This window comes from Phacochoerus africanus, chromosome 4 (assembly GCF_016906955.1).
Source record: "Phacochoerus africanus isolate WHEZ1 chromosome 4, ROS_Pafr_v1, whole genome shotgun sequence".
Classification (NCBI taxonomy): domain Eukaryota; kingdom Metazoa; phylum Chordata; class Mammalia; order Artiodactyla; family Suidae; genus Phacochoerus; species Phacochoerus africanus.
The window spans coordinates 3,229,444-3,251,785 of NC_062547.1; the positions used below are offsets into that span (position 1 = coordinate 3,229,444).

The 22,342-nt window shown below is 61.2% G+C and overlaps 1 protein-coding gene across 8 annotated transcripts in view; it reads right to left on the minus strand.

The window, feature by feature from the left end:
- Positions 1 to 22,342, minus strand: part of ANO1 (anoctamin 1) — a 155,508-nt gene that overhangs the window by 35,156 nt on the left and 98,010 nt on the right. For 4 of the 8 annotated variants that reach the window (XM_047775029.1, XM_047775028.1, XM_047775027.1 and 1 more), the window contains exons 8-13: positions 19,928 to 19,993; positions 19,378 to 19,433; positions 15,699 to 15,740; positions 9,582 to 9,646; positions 8,463 to 8,597; positions 4,764 to 4,924 (exon numbers count right to left, since the gene is read on the minus strand). In XM_047775029.1, the coding sequence (XP_047630985.1) occupies positions 4,764 to 4,924; positions 8,463 to 8,597; positions 9,582 to 9,646; positions 15,699 to 15,740; positions 19,378 to 19,433; positions 19,928 to 19,993 (525 nt within the window). The remainder of the gene's footprint in view (positions 1 to 4,763; positions 4,925 to 8,462; positions 8,598 to 9,581; positions 9,647 to 15,698; positions 15,741 to 19,377; positions 19,434 to 19,927; positions 19,994 to 22,342) is intronic. The other 4 variants (XM_047775032.1, XM_047775030.1, XM_047775035.1 and 1 more) reach the window with 1 other exon arrangement.

Below are 22,342 nucleotides of genomic sequence, written 5' to 3' on the forward strand. Positions count from 1 at the left end.
GCCCAGCTCTAAGATGTCACAAACTGTGACTCACCTGCCGTCCCGACACCCTTCCGAGGTGGCTGTCAGGGTCTCGTTTTCACAAATGGGGACCCCGGGGCCTGGAGAGTTGAAGCAGCTTGCCCGAGGTCACACGGCTGGAGGTGACAGAGCTGAGGTTTGAACTTGTGTCTGGCCCAGGGGCTGGTGCTGCGAGCCGCTGACTCTGTGGGACCATCCCGGCACACAGCCAACCCAGCTGAGCAGTGAGCTGGGTCGAATCGTTGAGCTGCCCACGGTTCAAGCTGGGCTCCACGCTGGGAGTGAGTGCTGCCGGGCCAGCCCCCCGGCTCCAAGCAGGGGAACAGGGAGGCTGGGTGCCCAGGAGGTCAGAGGTCAGAGTGGGGGAGGGAGGCAGGAGGGCAGGAGGGAGGCGGCCAGGGCTGAGGTCTTGAAGGAGGCTGGGAGGGAGGGGCAGAGGGCAGTGGGGGTCGGGGGTGGTTCTGATAGACGCAGGGCCCAAAGAGACAGGGGCGGGCGCGGGAGGGCACAAGCCATTCCCTCACTTCTGCAACAGGGCCAACTTCCTGGCTCTGAGAAGGACAAAGGACAAGGAGCATCTGGCCCCGTGTCAAGTATGTACACATCAGCTCGGCGACCCATGGCCATGGATCCTAGATGCATAGTAAGACTGGTCCCGGGATGAGTCACCAGAGCCACGGGTGGTGCTGGGAACCTTCTCATGAGCCACCCCGAACCGTCACAGGCACCCCCCACACATGCTCTGCAGCAGCCCCAGCAGAGAGTCCTCCAACCTCAGCTTGAATGCCGCCTGGAACAGGCCGCTCACCACCTGCAAGCCCCGCCCCGCCCCGCACTCCCTGTTGGAAACCTCCCCCTGAGGCGGCGCGGCCGGTCTACGGCTCTCGTTCTTGGCCACGTTGGGAGGACCAATTGCCCGCGACCACGTCACCTGCGCGGAACGGGAAGCTCTGCGTGGAGCTCCCCGGAGCCTGGGTGGACGGACGGTCCTGCTCTATTATCCGGGTGTCCACGGGCGGCAGGGGTTCAGGGCCACTGCTGAGCCGAGAAGAGAAGGACAAGGCTCACCTGGGCCTCTTCCCAAACTACCGGGGCACCGACTCATCTGTTCTCCTTGGGCTCAGGGAGGCCTGCATCCACTTGAGGTGACCGTGCAAGAAGGCGGGCCGAGGACAAGGCCTGGGGGAGGGATGCTTGCCCTATGGGTGCGGCACCCAGGCGTGTTCCGCAGGTGTCAGGGGAGGATCGAAGGTGTGACATGTGGGGACAGGCTGAGGCACTGCCCAGAGCTTTCACCTGGCACTAGTGGTGGGAGCGCTTCCAATACAAGCATGTAGAGCAGGAAACGGGATAGTTCGAACCCACTTCTTCGTCAGCTCTGGGGCTCCCCGTGCCTCCCAGGAGCGACCTCTAATCAGAGGGGGGGACAGAGGGGAAGGGCTGCACCTGTCGGCCGCGTGCGCTCAGACAGGCTCGCAGAGGTGGACGTGTCTACAGGCAGCTGCAGGACGGCAGCTGGGAGACCTCGAAGGTCATTTCCCCCGATCCCAGGGCCACGCTGGGTGGGCAGGTCACAGGGGGTGACGTTCAGAGTGGGGCAGGGGGCTGTCATTTATATCCCTTGTGCTGCACGCAGCACAGGCTCGGCCATGCCTGTGGCGGCACCTCTGTGGCTCAAGGGCACGGCGGGTGGGAGGGCCCTTTGGGATGGTCAGAGCCTCCCCTGCCGGAGGCCCTCAGTTTGGAAGAGCAGCTACCAGGTGTCTGGGCTGCAGAGTGGGAAGAGATGGGACGCACGGTGAGGCCCAGGGCCCAGAGGGAGGGCCCGACGCAACCCCCTGACCGCTTCTCTTGCCCTTTCCTCAGGCCTCCTGCCCCCCACAGGGCTGCCCTCCTGACAGCAGCTGCCAGATGTGTGAGTGGCCGAGTGTCTGCCACGGAGCTCGCGTGGGTCTCCAGTGAAAGCCCCGCCACTGTCCCCAGTCAGAGCTGGCTCAGCCTCCCTCCCCCACCTCCCAGCTGCTTCTTACAGAACTTGCCATCTCTGACTAAAGTATAAGACAAGAAAAACCTCTGACACAGCAGGCCGATGGCACCAGTTCCCAAGTCCTCTGAGGGAGACCACCAAGTCCTCCAGGGCCCTTGCTGGCCTCCTGGTCCTCCTGCTCTCCTTCCCACCTGCTCCCTGCACCTGCGGGCTCCTTCAACAGGCCTGCACGCTCACCGTCGGGCCTTTGCACACGCTGCACCCTCGTGAATCCTGGACTACAGCAGAGGACACATTGTTTTTTTTGCCTCCCGTGGTTTCCCCTGTGCCCAGCACAGGCACTCTGTAAACACTGGTTGGTACACACCCTGCATGCCAAGCACATCACCTTACTCAGTCACACCTCCCCGCAGTGTGGCAGGCAGCCCGGCCGGCGGTTTGCGGTCACCAGCACTGGGCCATTATTGACAGTCAGCCACATCCGTGCTAACCGCTGGCTGAGACTCTGCTCACTAGTCCTTATCACACCCTCATCTAACCGGCCAGGAAGCTGAGGTTCTGAGTGATGAGGTGAGGAAGTGACAGAGCTGAATCTGAGTCCCCGGGGATGTCAGGTGCACACGGGGGGCCGACCCAGATGGGTACCCTTGAATGACCTTCTAGTGGCTCAGGCGCTCGGCACCATATGGTCATGTCTGCTCACGGCAGAACCCGGAGGTGCTGGCTTGGCTACCACTCAGGCCCACAGACCCCAAGTGAGGGACAGAGCTGGCTGGTGGCCCCCATGGAGGGTGCTGGTGTGAGAACTGGGTTGCACCAGCCATGCACGCTGGGGTGGGGGCTGGGGTGCTGCGCCCAGGGCAGGAGGCCTCCGTGGAGGAGGTCCTCGGAAGGGGGTTCCCGATGCAGATCCCAGGTCCCTCTCTAGATCTGAGGGTGCGTGGGATGGGAGGGAGGTGACTGGCCACGTGCACGGCCTCCAAGTGGGGACACTCTGGCTCAGACCCTCACAGGGACTCGTCCCCAGACCTGGCCGCCCCTGCTTTCGAGCAAGTATAGAAATGTGGCTGGGCAGGGATCGGAGGCCAGAGGAGCCAGCCTGCTGTCCATGCTGGTGCAGGAGCCCAGACAACAGGCCAGGCTTCCCTTCCCGCCTCACCTGACTCATTCCTCTGCTCCTCTGCACACCTGCCTCCAAGTCACAGACGGGGCCAGACCCTGAGCCCCTGGCTCCAGGAAGCCCAGGCCAAGTGGGACATAACCTCAGCCTCCCGCTAGTGCCTGGCGCTATCCTGGGCTTGCTGAGTTTCTGAACCATCGATGGAGTCTGAATGAACCCAGAGGGCAGGGAGGAGGCTGCTGGGCCGTGCAGGGCCGGGTGAGGGATTAGGCGGCGTGCCATGGTCCCGGAACTCACCCTGGCCATCAGCCGGCCAGGGAACCTGGCTCAGCCTCAGGGGTCCCTTCTTGCCTACATGCCCCACCCCCACCCCGGGCTTGCAGCCCCCTCTGCGCAGCCGCAGAGCCGGGAAGCACCTGTCTCAACATGAAGATTCTGAGATTCTGAGGGGTCCTTTCCAGATCGAGGGTCTTCGACAACCCACCACTCAGTAACAGAGGCTTGTACTGAACTCTCGGCTGGGATCCTGGCAGATCCAAAATGCACGGACAGGTAAGAGCCGCACACCTGGCTGGCAGCGGCAGCCGCCGCCCCATCCGGGAACAGCTTCCCAGACCATCACCGCCCACTGGCACAGGGCAAGCCAAGCACGCAGGGCGAGGGCTGCTCCTCAGCACGGGGTGAGGTCGGGCTGCCGAGAAACCGGCGACAGCCCTCTCTGTTTCTCGCCCCAAAAGCCCAGCGCCCCAGCACACGTCTCCAGAACTCAGCTCGGGGGCTGATGCTTCTTCCAGGAAGTCCCTCCTGACTTCCCGACCCTATGCTCCTGTGCCCGCTCCGTGTACAGCTCCGTCTCCTACTAAATGGGAGCCCCTGAGGGTGAAGACTGGGGCTCTGGTGCCCAGGGGACGGCTCAGCACACGGGTGCCTGAGTTCTGAATCCCCAGCTGGCAAAGGCTGTATCATGAGGCCACGGAGGAGGGACTGGCCTGTGTGCTAATGCAGAAACATCTGCAGAAATGCATCTGGCCACCACTTACAGTCTCCCAGGCCCGCCATGCCTGAGATGGGTACAGGTGGGACCTGCCTTCAAAGAATTCTAGAGGAGGAGCTATGCGCCCCGCACTCTGGGTGGCAGTGACGTCCAGGCCTTGGTGTCTCGGGTGGCTGACATCAACACTTTCTGGCCTTGGCTTCCTTACCTGTCAAATGGGCACCAGGGGCCCATAGAGATGCCGTAGGGATAGCAAGAGACATGCCTCAGGGCCCAGGCCTTGTCAGCTTCCCAGCATCCGTGGGAAGAGGGCAGACCCTTGAACCCCGCTTGTTTTAAAGCAGCTGCCCTTCCTGGGCCAACAAATCCTGGCCCCAGGAGAGAGGTCCTGTTCTTGGGACCACGGCACCCTCGCAGGCGTTCACAGGGGCTCTTGGCAGGTAACTCGTGGGTGTCTGTGGCCCAGCACAGCCCCAGGCAACCCGCCGGCAAAGCGGGGGGGGGGGGGCCTGTTTCCCCAGACCCCCCCCCCACCGCCCCGCGAACCCTCCTGCGGATCGTCTCAAGAAGAGGGAGAGGATGCGGCAACCCACCCGAACCCTCCAAGGTGCCCTGGGACGGGCCGGCGGTGCTGCGCTTACCCCAGAGGGCCATGAAGATGGAGAAGAAGACGGTGGCCGGGTTGTCAAAGAGGTGGCTGGCGCGGGCCGTGGCGCAGGCAGAGCTCATCCGCCAGTAGCTGCAGGTCTTGTCGCACAGCGGGCACATGGTGATGTTGTGTCTCTGGTCACACATCTCCATGCTGGAAGAGAGGGAGGGCTCGTGCATCCCTGGCCCCTGCCGGCCCCCAGGGACCAGCCCTCCCGGAGCCACGCTGGTGGGGGAGAGCGCTGGGGGTCCCCTGCACGGACAACATCCGGTGCCCGAGCCAGCCTCCACCAGGGCTTGGAGCCCTCCTCTCACCCAAGGCCGCCCAGGGGGCCCCAGCTCGGCTCCACCTGTCACCCGCTTAGCGGCTTAATGAGTGTTGAACAGGGCCCTGCGTGTTTCTTGGCAGGCAGCCTGCAACTTCCGTCCGCGGCCCTGGGTGTGGACCCACCAGACTGTGGGCTGCAAAGGACGGCGTGAGCGCCTCTCTTGGGGGCGCCTGGGCAGTGGGACCCACAGCCTGTCCTGGAGCTCTCTAGCAGGAGCCTGGGTCCCCAGCCAGCCTCCCTCTGAAAACCAGGCATGGACGGGCCTTGTGATGGCAGCGGAGGCTGACCAGGGCCGTACGTTGCAAGGCCCTGGAGGACAGAAAGAGGAAAGGGGTCGAGGGGCACTGGACGCTGTGGCCCTCCCAAGCCCTCGCTGCCAATGCCAGTGCTTGAAGCTCCTGCGGGCTTCCATCCGCCCTGGTGGGGAGGCCGTGGGGCGGCTGGCCCTGGGCAGGCCTGCGTATCAGCCAGTGGACATCACCCAGAAGACGGAGAAGAGGCCTCCAGGGCCTCCTTGTGGGAGGGTTGGGAAGTCATCAGGCTGGGCAAACTGGGGGACCGAGGGGCGCCTGGCCAGGACGCGAGGCCCACTCAGTGTAGGCCTTTGTTCAGCTGAGCAGACGTGAGATCTGAGGCCCAAGCTGAGTGGCTGCAGACGGACAGAGGGGAGCTGCCTGACGTCCGGCGGCCTTTCTCCTCCGCCCCGCCCAGCACTTAGGCTCTCTGCTGACAAGACAGAGAATGTTCAAAGGCCACCGCGGTGCGAGCAGGGGCCTGCACCGAGCATCCACCTGGCCTGGACCAGCTCTGGGGCTACGGCAATCCTGTCTTCGTAGATGCGGAAGCAAGCCCAGAGAGGGGAGGTCCCTTGCTCAGGGCCACACAGCAGAGTGGGGACTGAGCCTTGGTCTCTGTCTCTGCCAAGCCTGTGCCCTGCATGGCCCTCAGCTGCTGCCCAGAGGCCACAGGAGGGCTCCCTGCTGAGACCAGGCAGCCTGGCCGAGCTCTCAATGGGCTATTTCTGCCCTCTGTGCCAGGGCCAGGCCCTTTAGCCTCAGACTTGGTTTCTCCTTCTAGAAGGTGAGGAGACAGGCCAGAAGAAGGTTGTGCCAGCCCTGCCCTGCCTTGCCCTCCCCTCCTGGCTAACTTCCACAGGGCAAGGAGCTATAATTAGACAACCGGCCAGAGTCTAATTCCCAGGGATTAGATGGCTATCCAGCAGGGGGCTGAAGCGAGTGGCTGTTGCGGCTTTTTGCTTTGCATTTCTGGGTGCACATGAGCATAAAGTTTGCACAAAATCATGGCTGGGCCATAGCTGTCGGTGGTTGAGACACCTCTGAAAAGCTCGAAGGGGCCTCCTTCGCCAGCGCAGCGGCCCTCAGCTCCATTCTCCTCCCTCAAGGGTGCTCGCCAACGTCTTTCTGCGCGCCTGGGCGCGGGCGTGTATGTGAGTGGGTGGGGGGGCAGTGTGGACCTGCGAGCTGGCGGCTCTGGATTTGAATCTCAGCCTTACCACTTGGGATCTACGTGGCCTTGGGTAGGTGGCCTCAGTGTCCCCATCCATAGAATGGGGGTGCTGAGAAGAAAGGGGACCCACGTCACGGGGCTGTCGGGAGGGTCCAGCAGGGGAGTGCATGTGAAGCCGGGGAAGGAGCGCTGGGATGCCCAAGCCGCCCTCCTGTGCGCTGTTGTCATCGTGGGATAACAGAACCGGCGGCGCTGCGGTGGTTTTAAAAGGTTTAAAAGGAGGCGTGGGAGCTGCCCTGAGGCTCCGTCCCCTGAGCGCCGTTGGGCCTGGGGGTGGGACCTCCCCTGCACCACCCGGCTCCTCTTGGGGACCCAACGATGGAAAGCCCCCTGCTTCATCATTCATCATCGTCTGTATGTGGCCTGGGGCCACGAGGGTGGGGGGCCAGATCCAAAGCCTGTTTCTGCTGGTTTAAACCCTCAGCCTCTCCCTTCCCCACCTTCAGCCAAAATAAAGACAAGTAACGGGCAGGCCTGCTCTCTGGAGCGAAAGGGCAGGGCGGGGGCGGCAGGGCAGCCTTACGCAGGGGCAGGGGGCCCTGGTCGTGCTATGGACCCAGATGGGCCAGGCTGCAAGGGGAACACAAGCCCCTGCTTTGTCCAAGGCACTGGCGGGCAGAGGTCGAGGTCGGACGGGCCTCCAGCATCCCCAGGAAGTGCTTCTGCATCCCCGGCTGGCTGACAGCTCTGGCCCAGGACCGGGAGGAGCACAGACGGAGAGGCCCCCAGGCGGCCTCCCGGGGCCTGAGGGGTCTGGGGGTGGGGGACTCCCCGTGCCAGGTCCCCATGGCCTTGAAGGGAAGCTCCCTCCAGATCTGGGCTGCTTTGATCTCTGCCTTCCTCAAACCCAAGCACAGTGAACTCATGTCATTAACAAAGGGACAAGCTTTCTCCTGCCTGTGCCCAAAATAACCCCGGAGGGGACCAGAGCCAGATTCCTTTAACGTCCTGTTTCCGGGTGGGTGGAATATTTGAGGTGTTATTCACGTATTAAAACACTACTTGCACAAAAATGTACCGGATGTGGCCTCTCTGTGCCGCTGAGGCAGTTACTCCTCCAGGTGAGACGCCGTCACTGGCTCTTTCCTGACCAGAAGCACAGATGACGTTTCTAAACCACAGCTCTGCTTCAGGGACTCGAGGCTGAGCAGTGAGAGCTGTGACCTGCCCTAACGACCCAGGACCGTTCCTGACAGACGGCCAGCTCCCTGAAGCAGGGCCAGCGGCACCCGCCTGTCTAACCAGTGTCGCTGGCATGGGGTCCCTGGTGGGGGGTGGGGCCGAGGTCTGGGTGGCTACTGGGAAGTCTGGGAATCAGCTAGAAAAGACGGGATGTGGGCATCCTTAAGCTCTCACCGCCTGACTCACGCTCTGGGTGCCAGGCTGTGAGACCACAGCCTGGATGAGGCCCGGCCGTCCCTGGTATATGATGCTTGATGCTTTGCCCGAGGGCCCTGCCCCTCGGCCTCCGATGGGCATCTGTCTCATTGCCTGACCCCACAGGGAAGCAGCGAATTTTCTTGTCACATCATGAGTTAGAACTCGAGGGGGGACAAAAGCTTCCAAGGATGAAAAGGAGTCGGATGTTTACTTTATGTCTTCCTCTCGACAATAAAACCTCTCCTAGGGTGTCTGTGCCTGAAAAGGCGGCCCACGCTCTCAGACGGCGACAGAACCCTTTGGACTGGGCGGCCCTGGTCCTGACAGCGCCTGGCCTGGCCTGTGACTGCCTGGGGGGCTGGGCGGGTGCGGGGGGGGGCTTCCGTTCCTGCGTCAGAGGACCGTGGCTCCTCCGCGGGACGGGGGTGCGATCAGGGCCAGGGGCTGCCCGCCTACCTGGGGATGTTGCCGTCCACGGTGGCCCATCCGTACAGGAAGACGATGATTCCCACCACGGAGGCGGGGATGAGCATCTGCGTGTAGACGCCCAGCCAGGCGAAGTACAGGCCGATCTTCTCCCCGAAATACTTCCTGCACCGCAGGGCAAAGCCAGAGACACGGCCACGCTCGTCCCACACCCAGAGGGCAAAAACCCGCCACGTCCCCTCCCCAGCCAGGGACACCACACACCGGGCACCCCCTGCCCCGCTTCTCCCCACCAAGAAGCAGAGACGCGGCGGGTTGGGGGCGGGGGGGGGCTCCGAGCCAGGCTGTCAGGTTTGGGGTGCCCTCTGCTCCCCGTCCTGTTCAGCTTAAGAACGGGAATGACTGCGGCCCCAAGGCACCAAGAGAACCAGTCTCTGTATGTGGAGCGTCCTGGCCGCCCCCGATGGGCTGAGCTCCAGTCTCCACAACCTCATGGCACACATGCTATCTGCCCTGCCTGCCCCTTCCTGCTGCAGGATGGAGGTCCCCCCACTCCCCAGAACACATTGCCCAGGTGGTAATTCTTTTTTTTTTTTTTTTTTTGGTCTTTTTAGGGCCACACTCGTGGCATATAGAAGTTCCCAGCATATGGTCATATGGGAGCTGTAGCTGCCGGCCTACACCACAGCCACAGCCATGTGGGATCCGAGCCACATCTTCGACCTACACCACAGCTCATGGCAACACCCACTGAGCGAGGCCAGGGATCCAGCCCAGGTCCTCAGGGATACTAGTCAGGTTTGTTATTGCCGAGCCACGATGGGAACTCCCCGAGGTGGCAATTCTTACAAACTTCGGGGCAGCTCTTTCCTTCCTTTCGACATAGCAAAGCAAGAAACCCCACCAGTCGCCCCGCTGGGTCAAGCTGGACTGTGAATTTAGGGGCAGATGGTGAAGAGGACAGAGCCCATTCTGCAGTGAATTTGAAAACAGTGCATCCAAGGCTCGGCCAGGCTGCCAGTCCTGCTGGGAGACCTTGGCTCCCCTGTGCCAGCTCTTCAAGTTCGAGCAGGCTCCCCGGCACCGCAGGCGGTCGAGACGCACAGGGACACTTACTCAATCGTGCCTGCTCCCGGCATCCCCTCTTACCTGACCAGGTCGATGGGCTGGTACTTGTAGAAGACCCCGTAACTCGCCCACTCTTCATACAGGAGCTGGGGGAGAGGGAGAGGTGGGGGGCTGGGAAAACGGAACCCTCCCGCTCCCCTCCCTGGAACACAGAGCTGCCAGGCCCCCGCTGAACTGAGCTACTCAGCTTACAACTACCATCATTCATTCATTCAACAAACACGTATAGCAAGTAGCGGTGTGCCAGGTACTGTGCTAGGCACTGGGCTCTGAGATGAGCACGGCAGACACAGCCCTGAGCCCTGGATCTCCTGTTCTGGTCGGGGAGGCAGACACGGGTCAACTCGGCGACTTTGGTAAGGCTCTAGAGGAACCCGCAGGTGGTGCGGGGGGCGGGGGGGAGGGTCCCCGAGCAAGAACAGGTCTTTGTTTTAGGTCAGGGTGGGGAGATGGGAAAGAAGCTTCTGGCATCATCATGGAGTCCCCACTCTTCATGATCTGATCTGGAATTGATCTAAAATGGCCCGGAGCTTTCAGACACCCCATTTTCTTTATAAAAGACCCCACAGACTTTGGAGTGGAGAAATACTAGTGGTACAATTTAAAAAAAAATTCTCACGGGATGCACAGAGAGCCTGCCGTCTTATCTGCTGGGATGGGCTGTCTGATGAGCGCGGCTGAGTGAAAGAAACGCCATCTACACACACGCCATCATCCCCCAGGCTTTGGGCAGGATGGTGACGAGCCCCATGGGCTGGAAGCCTTGCCTGAACCCGGAGGGTGTACACGGAGGGTGTCCTCAGGAAGATGCTGGGCGAGGGTGCTGGTGTGAATAGAGGAATCTCATGCACCTGTGTGATCCTTTACCGACCTCGACTCAAAGCCTAGGGTCACACTGGTGGTGGGCGGCTGGGACCGAGCTGGAACCCCAGTGCCTCAGCCACCTGTCTCTGCATCCCATTAGCCAAGGAACGCCCAGGAGGCCCGCAGAGGGACACCGGCGAGAACTCAGAATGGGCCCTAGGTCTCTCGTACACAGAAGCTTGGCTTGCATCCTTTTCCCTTTTCTTTTTTTTTTTTTTGCTTTTTAGAGCCGCACCCGTGGCATGTGGAGGTTCCCAGGCTAGGGACTGAATCGGAGCCACAGCTGTCCGCCTACACCACAGCTCCATCAGATCTGAGCCACGTCTGTGACCTACACTATAGCTCATGGCAACGCCGGATCCTTAACCCACTGACTGAGGCCAGGGATTGAACCTGCATCCTCATGGATGCTTGTCAGATTTGCTTCCACTGAGCCACGACTCCCCTTTTTCCTTTTCTTAATATTAAAATTAAAGGCCGTGCAGGGTCTGCCATACTCAAATTCCACTGTGGCCCCAAAGAGTATTTTGTAGCATTATTACCCCACGTGTTCTACACTGTGGACTGAATGTTTGCGGGCCCCCCCCCCCCAATCCACATTGAAGCCTTAGCCCTAATGCGACGGTATCTGGAATCCTTTTTTTCTTTTTTTGGCCACACCCACAGCACACGGACGTTTCCGGGCCAGGGAGAGCGTCTGAGCTGTTGATGTGGCAAATGCTGGATCCTTAACCCCCTGCACTGGGCCATGATCGAACCCAGGCCTCCACAGAGACACGCCGGCTCTCTAACCCACTGCTCCACGGCGGGAAGCCCCAAGACTGAGGGTTTGTGGAAGCAATTACGGTTGAAGGAGGTCGTGAGTGTGGGTTTTGACCCGACAGAACCGACGTCCTTATAAGGAGGTTAGAGAGACATCAGGGCTTTGCTTTTTCCAGGGCGCACATGAGGAGCAGCTATGGGAGGACGGGCGAGAAGACGGCCGCCTGCAAGTTGGGAAGGGAGGCTTCACCAGGACCCAGCCCAGCTGGCCTCTTGACCTGGCACTTGCAGCCTCCAGAACCGTGAGGACTAAATATCTCCTGTGTAAGCCGCCCTGGCTGGTACTCTGCTCTGGCGGCCCGAGCTAAGGCCTTCTCCTCCTCTGACTCGGAAGGCCCAGGGCTGAGGGGATGGTTTTCTAGGCATAAAGACATTGTCAACAGAGTCTCCGAAAATTAAAAATGTGTGAGGGAGTTCCCACTGTGGCTCAGTGTTTAAGGACTTGACATAGTGTCTGAGAAGATGCAGGTTCAATCCCTGGCCTTGCTCAGTGGGTTAAGGATCCGGCATCACCACAAGCTGTGACATAGGCCGAAGCTGCAGCTCTGATTCGACCCCTAGCCCGAGAACTTCCATCTGCCCCAGGTGTGGCTGCAAAAAGAAAAAGAATGGGGAGTCCCCACTGTGGCTCAGTGGGTGATGAACCTGACTAGCATCCATGAGGATGCTGGTTCGATTCCTGGCCTTGCTCAGTGGGCTAAGGATCCGGCGTTGCTGTGAGCTGTGGTGTAGGTCACAGACGTGGCTTGGATCCTGTGTGGCTATGGCTGTGGCGTAGGCCAGCAGCTGCAGCTCCGATTCCACCCCCTGGCCTGGGAACCTCCATATGCCACAGGTGCCGCCCTAAAAATCAAAAAAAAAAAAAAGGAAAGAAAAAAACATGTAGGGTTCACCAGGAGGAGTCCAGCTTCCACAGAACAGGGAGTCGGGGTCCCTAGAAGTGACCCTCCAGCAAACTTCTCCCTTTCCTCTCTCCTCTTGCAGCCCTGAGAATGATACTCAGGAGAACACAAGTGCTGCGTTTCATCAAAAGTCAGCACATACGCCTCCCCAAAGCAGGGATGAAAAGAAAGGAGAAAAGCTAAGTGCATTCTTAATAAATTATAAGCAAACCTTGCTGTCAAAATCCTGGGTTTTGCCAGCTCTGATCTCTGTAAAAGCAGCTTTCTTTAGATTTGAGGTCTTTCTGTAAGTGGTGCAAACAGGGCAGGTTCAGCAGGACTCCAACCTCTAAAAGACTTAATGGTAAGTCTGGCTGCTGGTGGGGGAGCCTCGGCGGCATCAGGGTAAGAGCTGGGATGCACGGGCTCTCCCCACATCTCGGAGGAGAAATGGCCCAGGAATTAGAGCCTGCTGCTGGGCTGGGTCTGGGGCTTGTGTCCTGGGCAGACCCTCCCCGCCGAGTCCCGGAGGGTGATCTGAGTCAGGCCCACCCCCTCCGAGCGCCCCCGGGGACCCTGGGCAGACCCCCTGCACCGCTGAGCCCACGACCTCCTTGACCGCGAAGGGGTCTGTCTTTCCTCCGTGTCACAAGTGGACTCGGATGAACTCAGGCTTCACCCTGCGAAGGAGGGGTGCTGGGGGCTTGTTCCGTGTCATCTCTCTGATTGTGCAAAAAGGAGAAAGAGCCTAGGGTTTTACTCTCTACAGGGAGAGGTCTGAGCCGGCAAACTCTGGGGAGATGACGCAGCACCTCTGGAAAAGCAAAGCATCCACCACTGACCCGGGTAGCTCCCTCCCCTCGGCTGAAACAGAGCTGCTGATTTATGCCATAGACAGGCTGGGGGCGGGGGTAGACCCCAGGAGGGAAAGCGAGGGAGACCGCAGACAGGGGGGAGTTTAGACACAGAGAGACCCTCCTGAAGGCTTGGCCTCGTCATGCAGGTCACCCCGTCCCCGGGCCTGCTCCGTGGAACTGGCCACAGACGGCTGGCCACCACCCATTGACAGATGTGACCAAGGGGGCACAGCCCGGCTTTCTACATAAACCACATTCCCTTGGCAGAGGTTTCTTCCTGCCAAGCAGAGAATGTCAATCGCCCTGCAGCTGTCAGCATAAGGAAATCAAACTTCAGATTTCCTTGCTGGGGCTGGCAGAACTCGGGGGGGCCCCCAGCCTGGGAGCAGGTGGGCGGTGTCAGGGGCCCTGGGAGCCTTCTGGCACCAAACCTCAGAGGGATCCCGGCTCCACCCACCGGCATCTCCTGCACAGACCTGCCCCTGGGCCCACACGCTGGGCACACGTGTTGGCACTGCCCTCGTTCTCAATGACCGTGTGTGAACTCCCCCCCCCCCCCGCCCCCGCCATCTCCCCCTGGGATGGAGGCACCAGGAGGACCAGGTCTGTCTGGTCCGTGTCGGCCCCAGCTTCTCGGGGCAGGTAACAGGTTTCCAAAAAGTAATTGTTGAATGAATGAATGAATGAGCGGATGGCGGGACGGAACCACAGGTCCGGGCCACGTCCTCTTGGTCAGCACAGGGTTGAGCCACCTCTGCCCACACCGGGAGTGACCCTCCCAGCCCCCGATCCCCGAGGAAGGAGCACTTGGGCCGCAAGGCAAGAGTGACGGGCGCGCTCAGCCTCCGCCCAGGCCTGCCTCTGCTTAAACGTTCCTACTTGGGCCCCGGATCCGCCAGCTCAGTACAGGAAAATGGCCTTGGCTTGGCGGCCTCCCCTTTCTGTCCTCAGGCACTTGGGGCTCCTGCCACTGAGAGGACGCTGGTCACTGTAAAAGCCAACACTCCGAACCAGATCGCTTAAGATGGGACGACCGTGGGAGAATGAATTCCAAGGCTCTGAGCTAGGACCAAACCCTCTCTGGGGCACTCTCCTTCCTCTCTCCCTACTTGCCTTCCTCCCATCCCTCCACCCCTGCCCATCATCCATCCGTCTGTCCATCCACCCCACCCACCACCCATCCGTCTGTCCAAACACCCACTCAGCCCACCCACCACCCATCCACCTGTCCGCCCACCCACCATCCGATACTCCCTGCCTACACCCCCTGGCCAGGCCTTGTATTCATTCACTGTTGGGACATAAAGTTAATGAGGAGAGGGGCGTGGAGGGCGGGCTGCACTCCAGGCAGACGGAGCAGCCAGTCTGGATGAAGCTGGAGCTGCTTGGCTGGGCCTGGCACATGGTCGTGCCCAGGAAACAGCTCCTGAGTAGTAACCGAAGGAGAGGGTCTTGGCACGGACGTGGCCATCAGCTGGGCCGCCTCCGAACGAGAAAGGCAGCCGGCGAGGCTGCGGTGTGGGCAGGAGACCAGGAGGTGAGGATGGGGGGGGGCCTGTGACCCGGGGGCTGGACAGCCAGAAAGCAGTCACCCGCGCCCCCGGGGGAAGCACCTTTGGGTGCAGGGAGGGCCTCAGGGAATGGCAGAGGGGGACGCGGGGGGAGGCAGGGGCCGGGTCGGCCGGCGGACGGGATGGGGAGTTCTGCAAGTCACGGGGTCTCAGACGAAGGCCAGATGTCCCACTAAAAATAACCAAATATGTAATTTTTGTGCTAAATCAGATAGCATCTTCAGCTGACTTCCCGGGCGGGCGGGCGGGTTGTATCAAGCAGCAGAGGTTTAGAAACAGGCGGGGGGCTGGCGGGGGTGGGGACGGAGGGCGTTCCGCCCACAGAGGCGCCGCCGGCCCCTGCGACCTGGGACGAGGCCTCCACTGTCATGTTCTCATGGCTGCGTCCCCATCCACCCCCTCGGAGGGGCCCATGCTGGGGGGGCTGCAATGAACGCAGGGCCCAGGGAGGCTGCTCCCTGAAGTGAGGCGAGTCTGTGCTTGTTTGGGAAGCTGGGAGGGAGCCTGGTACCCCGGGGCTGGGCGAGGGACGGAGGAGAAATGGCTGTGATGGGGGTGCGGGGGGTGGGGAGGTGCAGGAGCAGAGCTTCCCCAGGGCCTGGGAGGGTGGAATCTGGCAGAGCCAGCAAGGAACAGAAGACCCCTCGGTGTTTCCCAAAGTGTGTCCCACAGAACACCAACCCCTAACTTTTCCATTAAAAAGGGTTCCGGGTCAGGTAAGTTTGAGAAACACTGGTGGAACACCGTCCACCGAGTCCCCAAGTGCTGCTGGAGGCCGTGACGCTCCAGGCGGCTGGCCGGGCGCCTCCCAAACTCATTTTCCCAGGGGCCGGGGGTGGGGGGGTTGGGCCAAATGTCAGCAAAGCGCCCTGGAGGGCCTGTCGGAGCCCCTGACCTGCAGGTGTAAGCCGGCCAGGTCGGGGGAGGAGGATTGGGCGGAAAGGGCTGCCTGGGTCCCCCCTTCTCACGCTCAGACCACCTGCCAGGGATGCTTGGGAGAATCAGAGGGAGGAAAACCATGCAACCAGTTGAGTTCACAGCCCTCCCCTCAGATGCGCCCCCCGCCCCGTGCCCCTGTGACCCCCCCGCTGGCCCAAGCCCACCCCCACCCCCCCACCCCCCGCCGCCAGCTGCTCAGCCTACCTTCCGGTCGTTGAGCTCCGCGTGCTCCCCTTCGTAGTCTCCCTGTAGAGAGAAGGGCGGGGTTTACTGTCCAGGGAGCTCCCGGGTGGCTCAGGTCCATAAGCGGTCCAGAGGCCAACTCACCACGGCCTCGCTCACCATGCAGCTAAGCCAACCCTAGGACAGAGCCCCCCTGCCCCTCGGATACCAGTGCCCGCGTGACCTCGGGCTGTCCCGCCAGCCCTCACCCCCAGGGGAAAACCAAAGCGCCTCCCCCGACACCAGATGATCTCCAGGAAGGTGACCCGGGAGGGAGGTCCCTGGGGACTGGCCATGCCAGGGCAGGGGGGCTCCAGGGGCAGAGAGATCGTACCAATGGGGCAACGTGCGTCCCCCCTTTGGGACCATCTCTGTGTCTGGTCCCAGGGCCCCATTTGGGTGGTGCCCCTTCCCGCTCAAGCATCCCAGGAAGGGCGACGAGTTAGATGGTCACAGAGCATAAAGAGCAGTGAGCCCCCTGCCCCCCCTTTACAAACGGGAACACTGAGGCTCAGAGGGGCAACCTGACCTCCTGGTCAGACCTGGGACTTGGAGCCAGGTCTCCAAACCCAGTGGAAGAGAAGGAGACTCTAAAAATCAAAAGTGAGGGAGTTCCGGTCATTGCTCCGTGGTGAACGAATCTGACTAGCATCCATGAGGACGCAGGTTCAACCCCTGGCCCCGCCCAGTGGGTTAAGGATCCGGCGTTGCTGCAGCTGTGGCTGTGGCCGGCAGCTGCAGCTCTGATGAGCCCCCTAGCCTGGGAATCTCCATATGCTGTGGGTGCAGCCCTAAAAAAGCAAAAAAAAAAAAAATTGAGCCTTGGATTCCAGCAGGTGACACCAGTGACTGAGGAGGAGCAGTGACAGAAAGGCTCCAGGAGGGTCCGGTGTGGCCAGCCTGGCCAACCGGACCTGAGGATTGCCAGGCAGATCAGGCTCTGAGGGCACTGGGAGGTCGGCCTGGTGCCCGTTCCACTCGCCAGCTCCTTCCACCAACCCCGCTGGCCCCTCCAGGCCGGGGGAACTTGATGCCCGTGGTCCTGGCACGGGATGCTCCGGGAGCAGCTGAACCAAATCCCCCTGAGTCTTCACGGGCCACGTGACTCCAGAAGCACCTCATGTCCCCAGAGGCCAGTCAGCCTGTGACCTTGAGGGAGGGAGGATGCCAACCAGGAGGGAAGCCAAAGAGCCGCCCAGCAGCAGCAGAAATGCCAAGTCCTGCTCCGGAGTCGACCACTCGTTGCAGGAGCAGAGGCTGCTTCCCCCACACGTGGTCCTAACAGGTTGCTGTCACTTGGCAAGGACCCCGGCGCCTGGCCTGACAAATGCTCTTGCTGGATGGGTGAACGAGTGAGTGACACAGGGAGCCAGGCCCTGCGGGGTGGGATGCCCCCGGCTGAGACGTGGCCTGGGACAGCTCAGAGGAGAGAGGCGGTTCAACCTCACTGCGCCAGCACCCCCCCATTTAGGGCGTGGGTGCTCAGTCCGAGTACGTGGACATCAGCTTTGGAACTTAACGGGGTGGGTGCCCATCAGCCGTGCGGAAGACCTATGGATATAAAATCGCCTATTCTCTTGAGATGAGCAAGGTCCATCGTGGCTCTAGAGAGAACCTTGGAAGCAGAACCCGAGGATCTGGGCCCTATCCTGTGCTGTGTGCCCCTGGGCAAGCGGCTTGAGCAGCGGCAGCCTCAGCTTCCCCATCTGCAAAGTGGGAACAGACCCCACAGGGCAGGCTTCCCTGCTGCTGTGTGAGGTACATAGACGACGCTGCCCAAGCAGCTTCTAAGACGTGGATCTTGGAGAGGCTTTCTTTCGCGGGTCCCCAGGGGGTCTGGTACTGACCCGTATAAGCTGCTAAGAGAATGAGTCGATTCCTAAGATGAGTGCGGCAGTGAAGCCGGAGAGGAGGGGCGCGTTGGCCTCCAGGGGGCGGGCTAGCCTGCTGTCAATCAAGGCTGGCTTCCGGCCTCATCTCCCCCACACGGGCTGTGTGATCTTGGGCAGGAGGCTGATGGACAGAGCCGGACGCCCACGGGAGGCGCCCACCGCCCGCCAGAGGTGCAACCTCACTGCACAGCACCCCCCGTTCAGGCCTCTCTGAGCCTCCGGGTTTGACCCGGATTAGATGAGATAAGGCTCCTGCTAATCACCGTTCTTTGCGTGCAGTAGGTGCTCAGAAATGCTGATTTCTCCCCTGTCCTTTTTGAGACCTAAAGGGCTGACTCACACAGGCAGGGAGGCCCTGAAACATCTCGGCTCTTGGCCCCGACCTCTTGGCGGGGGTACCAGCTCAAAGGCCAAGCAGGGCTGTGTTCCTGGCGCCTGTGGGGCTGAACAGCTAAGCAGAGCTAAGTGCACAGCTTGGGGAACGAGTGAGGCCCTTTCTCCTGAGGAGCCAGGAGCGCCAGCTGGGACCTGCGGGGTCTGAGCCCTGCCCTTGAAACATTCATCCGGCAGCGAGTTGGTCACCAAGGCAATGGGGCCCAGTGCAGCCCGAATCGACCCTGCATTACCGAGACCCTACCAGGTGCCGAGTGTCAGAGCCAAACCATGTTGTCTTTGTGGGATGGGAGCTGGAGGCCCAGAGAGGAAGGAAGGAATGGGAGAAGGCAGCCTCCATGAGGAGGCCTCGTCCGCTCTCGGGAGGGGTTGTCCAGGTAGAAGAGGCGGGAAGAGCATTGCAGGCAGATGGAACAGCATGAGCGGAGGCACAGAGGTGGGAAAGTGGGATCAATTGACTCCTCAAATCCCTACAGTGGGGCGGCGATCTGCTGAGCAGCTTTTCATCCGAGTCAACAGCCCTTTGCTGTGCCGGTCCCTCCATTTGTCCAATCTGGTGTCTTACTGACAAGCCCTTTTGTTTCTATGTTCCCTCCAACACCCACTGCAGCCCTGGCCACTGGAGGGGCTGGGCATTAATCTCAACTCACAGATGGCGGCCCTGGGACTCAGGGAGAGGCTGAGGGGCTACCTCCGCTCAAGGCCGCAGAGGGACCAGGACGAGAATCTGGGTCCCCTCACCGACCCCCAGGCCCGCCCTCTCTCTCTCCTGGTCTTTGCAGCAACACACATTGGGAAAGTTCCAGAGATCCTCTGTCCAGGGTTCCCACACTGCTCAGGCCGCGTGGCCCCTCCCCAGTGCCCTGCTGAACCCTAGGCCCTGTTTCCATGGGGACAAGAAGAGAGTCCTCTCTCGCCTCCTCTCCCCGAGCCAAGACGAGGCCGTGGCCGCGGGCTATATTTGTCAGGGGGATTTGGAGATGCAGCTCAGGAGGCCGGCCACTTGCTCTGCAGAAACAGATACACACAGAGCTCTGGTCGTCCTGCCAGAGCCCGGGGCGGAGCGGGGCGGGGAGCCAGCGAAACGTCTTGTGGACCAGCCTGGCCGGGAAGCTAAGATACGGCCGGGGCAGAGTTGCTGCGGCAGTGCCCTGTCCTGGCGGAACGGACCTGTGGGCAAAGATGGCTCTGTCTGGAACTGAGGCCCCCGCTCGGTGGGGGGACAGGGAAGCACTGTGAATGGTTGACATTTACAGGAGAGCCAGAGCAGGAAGCCCAGACCGCAGCATAATTAGAGCTCCCCGGAGGGCGAGGCCCTTGGATTCGGGGAATCAAATGACACGCGGGGATGGCCTGTGGGTGTCAGGGTCACTTACGTCGTGCAGCGGGTAGGCCGCCGAGTAAACGCCATTGGCCAGCAGGCTCGTGATGCCTTGAAAAGAAAGGCAGAGAGGGGGTTACGGACCGGGGCACGTCCCCTGTGGTGGCTCAGCGTTCAGTCAGACCGGTCCCAGGGCCGACTCAGTCACCAGGAACTTTCTCAAAGCAAGCCACCTCTGGGCGCACAGAGCCCGGCCCCGACGCTGGGGTTTCCTCCCCGGATTCGACTAGGAGATGATAATACAGACATGCTCTACCGGCAGAGTTAGGAAGACACAGCGGAAACCCCGAGAGGAAGTCACGTCTGGGAGCAGAAGGAGGGACCCGAACCTCCAAGTCACCAGCTACCCCGCCGGCTGGAGCGCAGGCCCGCAGATGAGGAAGGGGGCTCGGAAGCGGTTAGAAAAAGCTGAATCATGAGAAAAATACGGGCGGGAAAATTGATGGTGCCAGAAAACACACATACAATTTGGATTTAGATCTCAGGTTGATTGGAAAAGCCGGAGAGGAGGCCTGCGGGGCCCGCGCGGGGCCGGAGGCACTTACCGTATTTACCACACTTTCGCCTCTTATTTAAAAGGGCAGAGTCCTTCTTTCTTCCCTCTCCTTGCCCTGTTTATACATCGGCTATTAGTTACGTGAGAAAGGGCTGGAAGGATCAAAGTTGCATTTGGGGGGACGGGGCGCGCTCACTCTCACGGGCCAGCGGGACGATGGCCGGACCCTGCTCTCCTGCCCGAAGCCCCTCACCGGGAGCATGAGAAAAAGAACCACACCTGCACCTCCAAGCACCCGGAGGCGTGGACAGGGCTGGAGCCCGGCCGTGCACAGGGCTGGGGCTTCCTGGAGATCGGATCCAATCCGCATACATCCTTGGGGGCCAGCGTGGCTCGGGAGTTTCCACGAAGCCCTTTGCTGGTCAGAGAACCCTCTGCCTGGCCCAAGTGGCTTTCTAGGTGGGAAGCGGGTCAGATTTTTAGCGGCCCGACCAGCCCCGTCTCGACTACTCTGCCCCGACGCTGGGGTTTCCTCCCCGGATTCGACTAGGAAATGATAATACAGACATGCTCTACTGTGGGACCGTCACCTCCCAAAATCTACTTTAAAAGGGACCGTCTCCTCAGTGAGCGATCTGGAGCGGTCAGGACACCCGAGAAATCCAAACCAGAGCGAGGTGGGAGCATGTGGCCAAAGCCACACGAGTGGGAAGTTCAGCTGCAGTAAAAAATGAGCGAGGGGCCTGATTCAGGTTCACTGGCTCCTCGTGGCACCTAGAATGTTCTCAACTCCGCGTTGCCACAGGGCCTTTGCACAGGCTGCTCTCTCCAGCTGCAAAGCTCATCCCTCAAATGGCACCTCAGCAGAGAGACCTGCGATCACTGGTTCTAAACCTGCATCACTCCGCAGCCCCTTGAAGACCTGCGAGAGTAGGTTCTGGCTTACCTGCTTCTCTGAGATCTGTCTTCTCCTGCAGTCTACACTACTCTCCAGGGAAGGGACCTGCCTGGGACAGAGGCTGGTGGGGACAGAACCCATCAACGAATCTGGAGGTCAGGAGGGCTTTTGGACAAGGCGCCAACATGAATGACGTGCAGAGAAGGCCCCTACGTCTATCCGCTCCATCACGGGTCCCAGGAACCAGCCCTGCCAGGGAACTCGCCGGAACACACAGAGATGCCCACCGCCAGGGCGACCTAGAGAGCGGTTCTGCTCTGGCTGAGAAGCCCCCGACCCGGGACTCTGCACACCTGCACAGCATCCATATTTGTCTCCATGGGAAGGGCCGTACCGGGATGCATGGCGGGGACGGACTGGACCCACGCTTCTCCCCGCCTCTGGTGGCCCAGGCCATCCTGGGGGCTCTTGCTCCACCAGAGGCCAGGCTACGGGGATGGCTTTCCTAAATGCACTGCCCACCCTGCTGATCACATGGGCTTAGAGACTTCAGGCCCAGAAGGGGGTCCCTGGGATTGGCCGCTGGGCCTGTGGGCAGGGAACATGCAGCCCACCCGAACCTGGAGACTGTGGCTTCCTGGCCCTGCCTCCCCAGCCTGCCCCAGGCCTCAGCTGTGAGTGGATGACTCCCCCTGGTCCTTGCTTTCCTCCCGCAGGAAGCCAACAGGTGGGCAGCTCTCCTGATGCACAGAGCCTCCCCAGGCACAGCTCACACCTTGAACCACAGCCTGGAAAGCTCAGATGCTTCCAGAGCACGAAGGACTGTGCTGTGACCACGGCCCCTCCACAGGGCACAAGATGACTCTACAGGAAGCGGGGAAGGGCTGCGGATGGCGGTCCTTGGCCCCGAAACGTTTTGCCTTAGCAGTGGGGGCCCCTCTACACACTCACTGAGCAGCTCCTGCGCCTGTGGTCGAGGCGTTTGGTAAACCGCGAGGAGCCCCGTGGGGTGGGTGCGAGACAGGTTCTGGGTGAGGGCGCAGGTCAAGGGTTGAAGGGTGTGTGTCCAAGGGCGCCCCTCTCAGCAGGGCTGAGGGCTGGCAGGAGGGGGCCTTCTGGCCGGTGTGTGTGCCTGGCTGCTGCACGAGGCTGTCGCCCTGGCTGGAACCCTAACCACCTCCCCCTGGACTGTGAGGGTCAAGCAAGGGCTAAAACCCCTCGGTGGCCCTGCAGGTTCCAGCCTCTGCGGGAAGAGGCTCCACAGGCCACCACGGATGCCTCCGGCCAAGGAGGAGGAGGCCTGGGGGCTTCAAAGGGCCGTACAACTGCCCCGCGGTCCTGGAACCGTTCTCTTGCCTGACGCTGTCACCCAGGCTTAAATCAAAACCCTCTCAAAAGCCCCGAGCCGGCCGCCCGCCTCCCACGGAGAAGATGGAAGGCAGATCCTGCAGGGAGGAGCGCTGCGCTCAGGCCCCACGCACGCCCGTACCCACGCTGACGCCCGTACCCACGCTGACGCCCTCACCCACGCTGACGCCCTCACCCACGCTGACGCCCGTACCCACG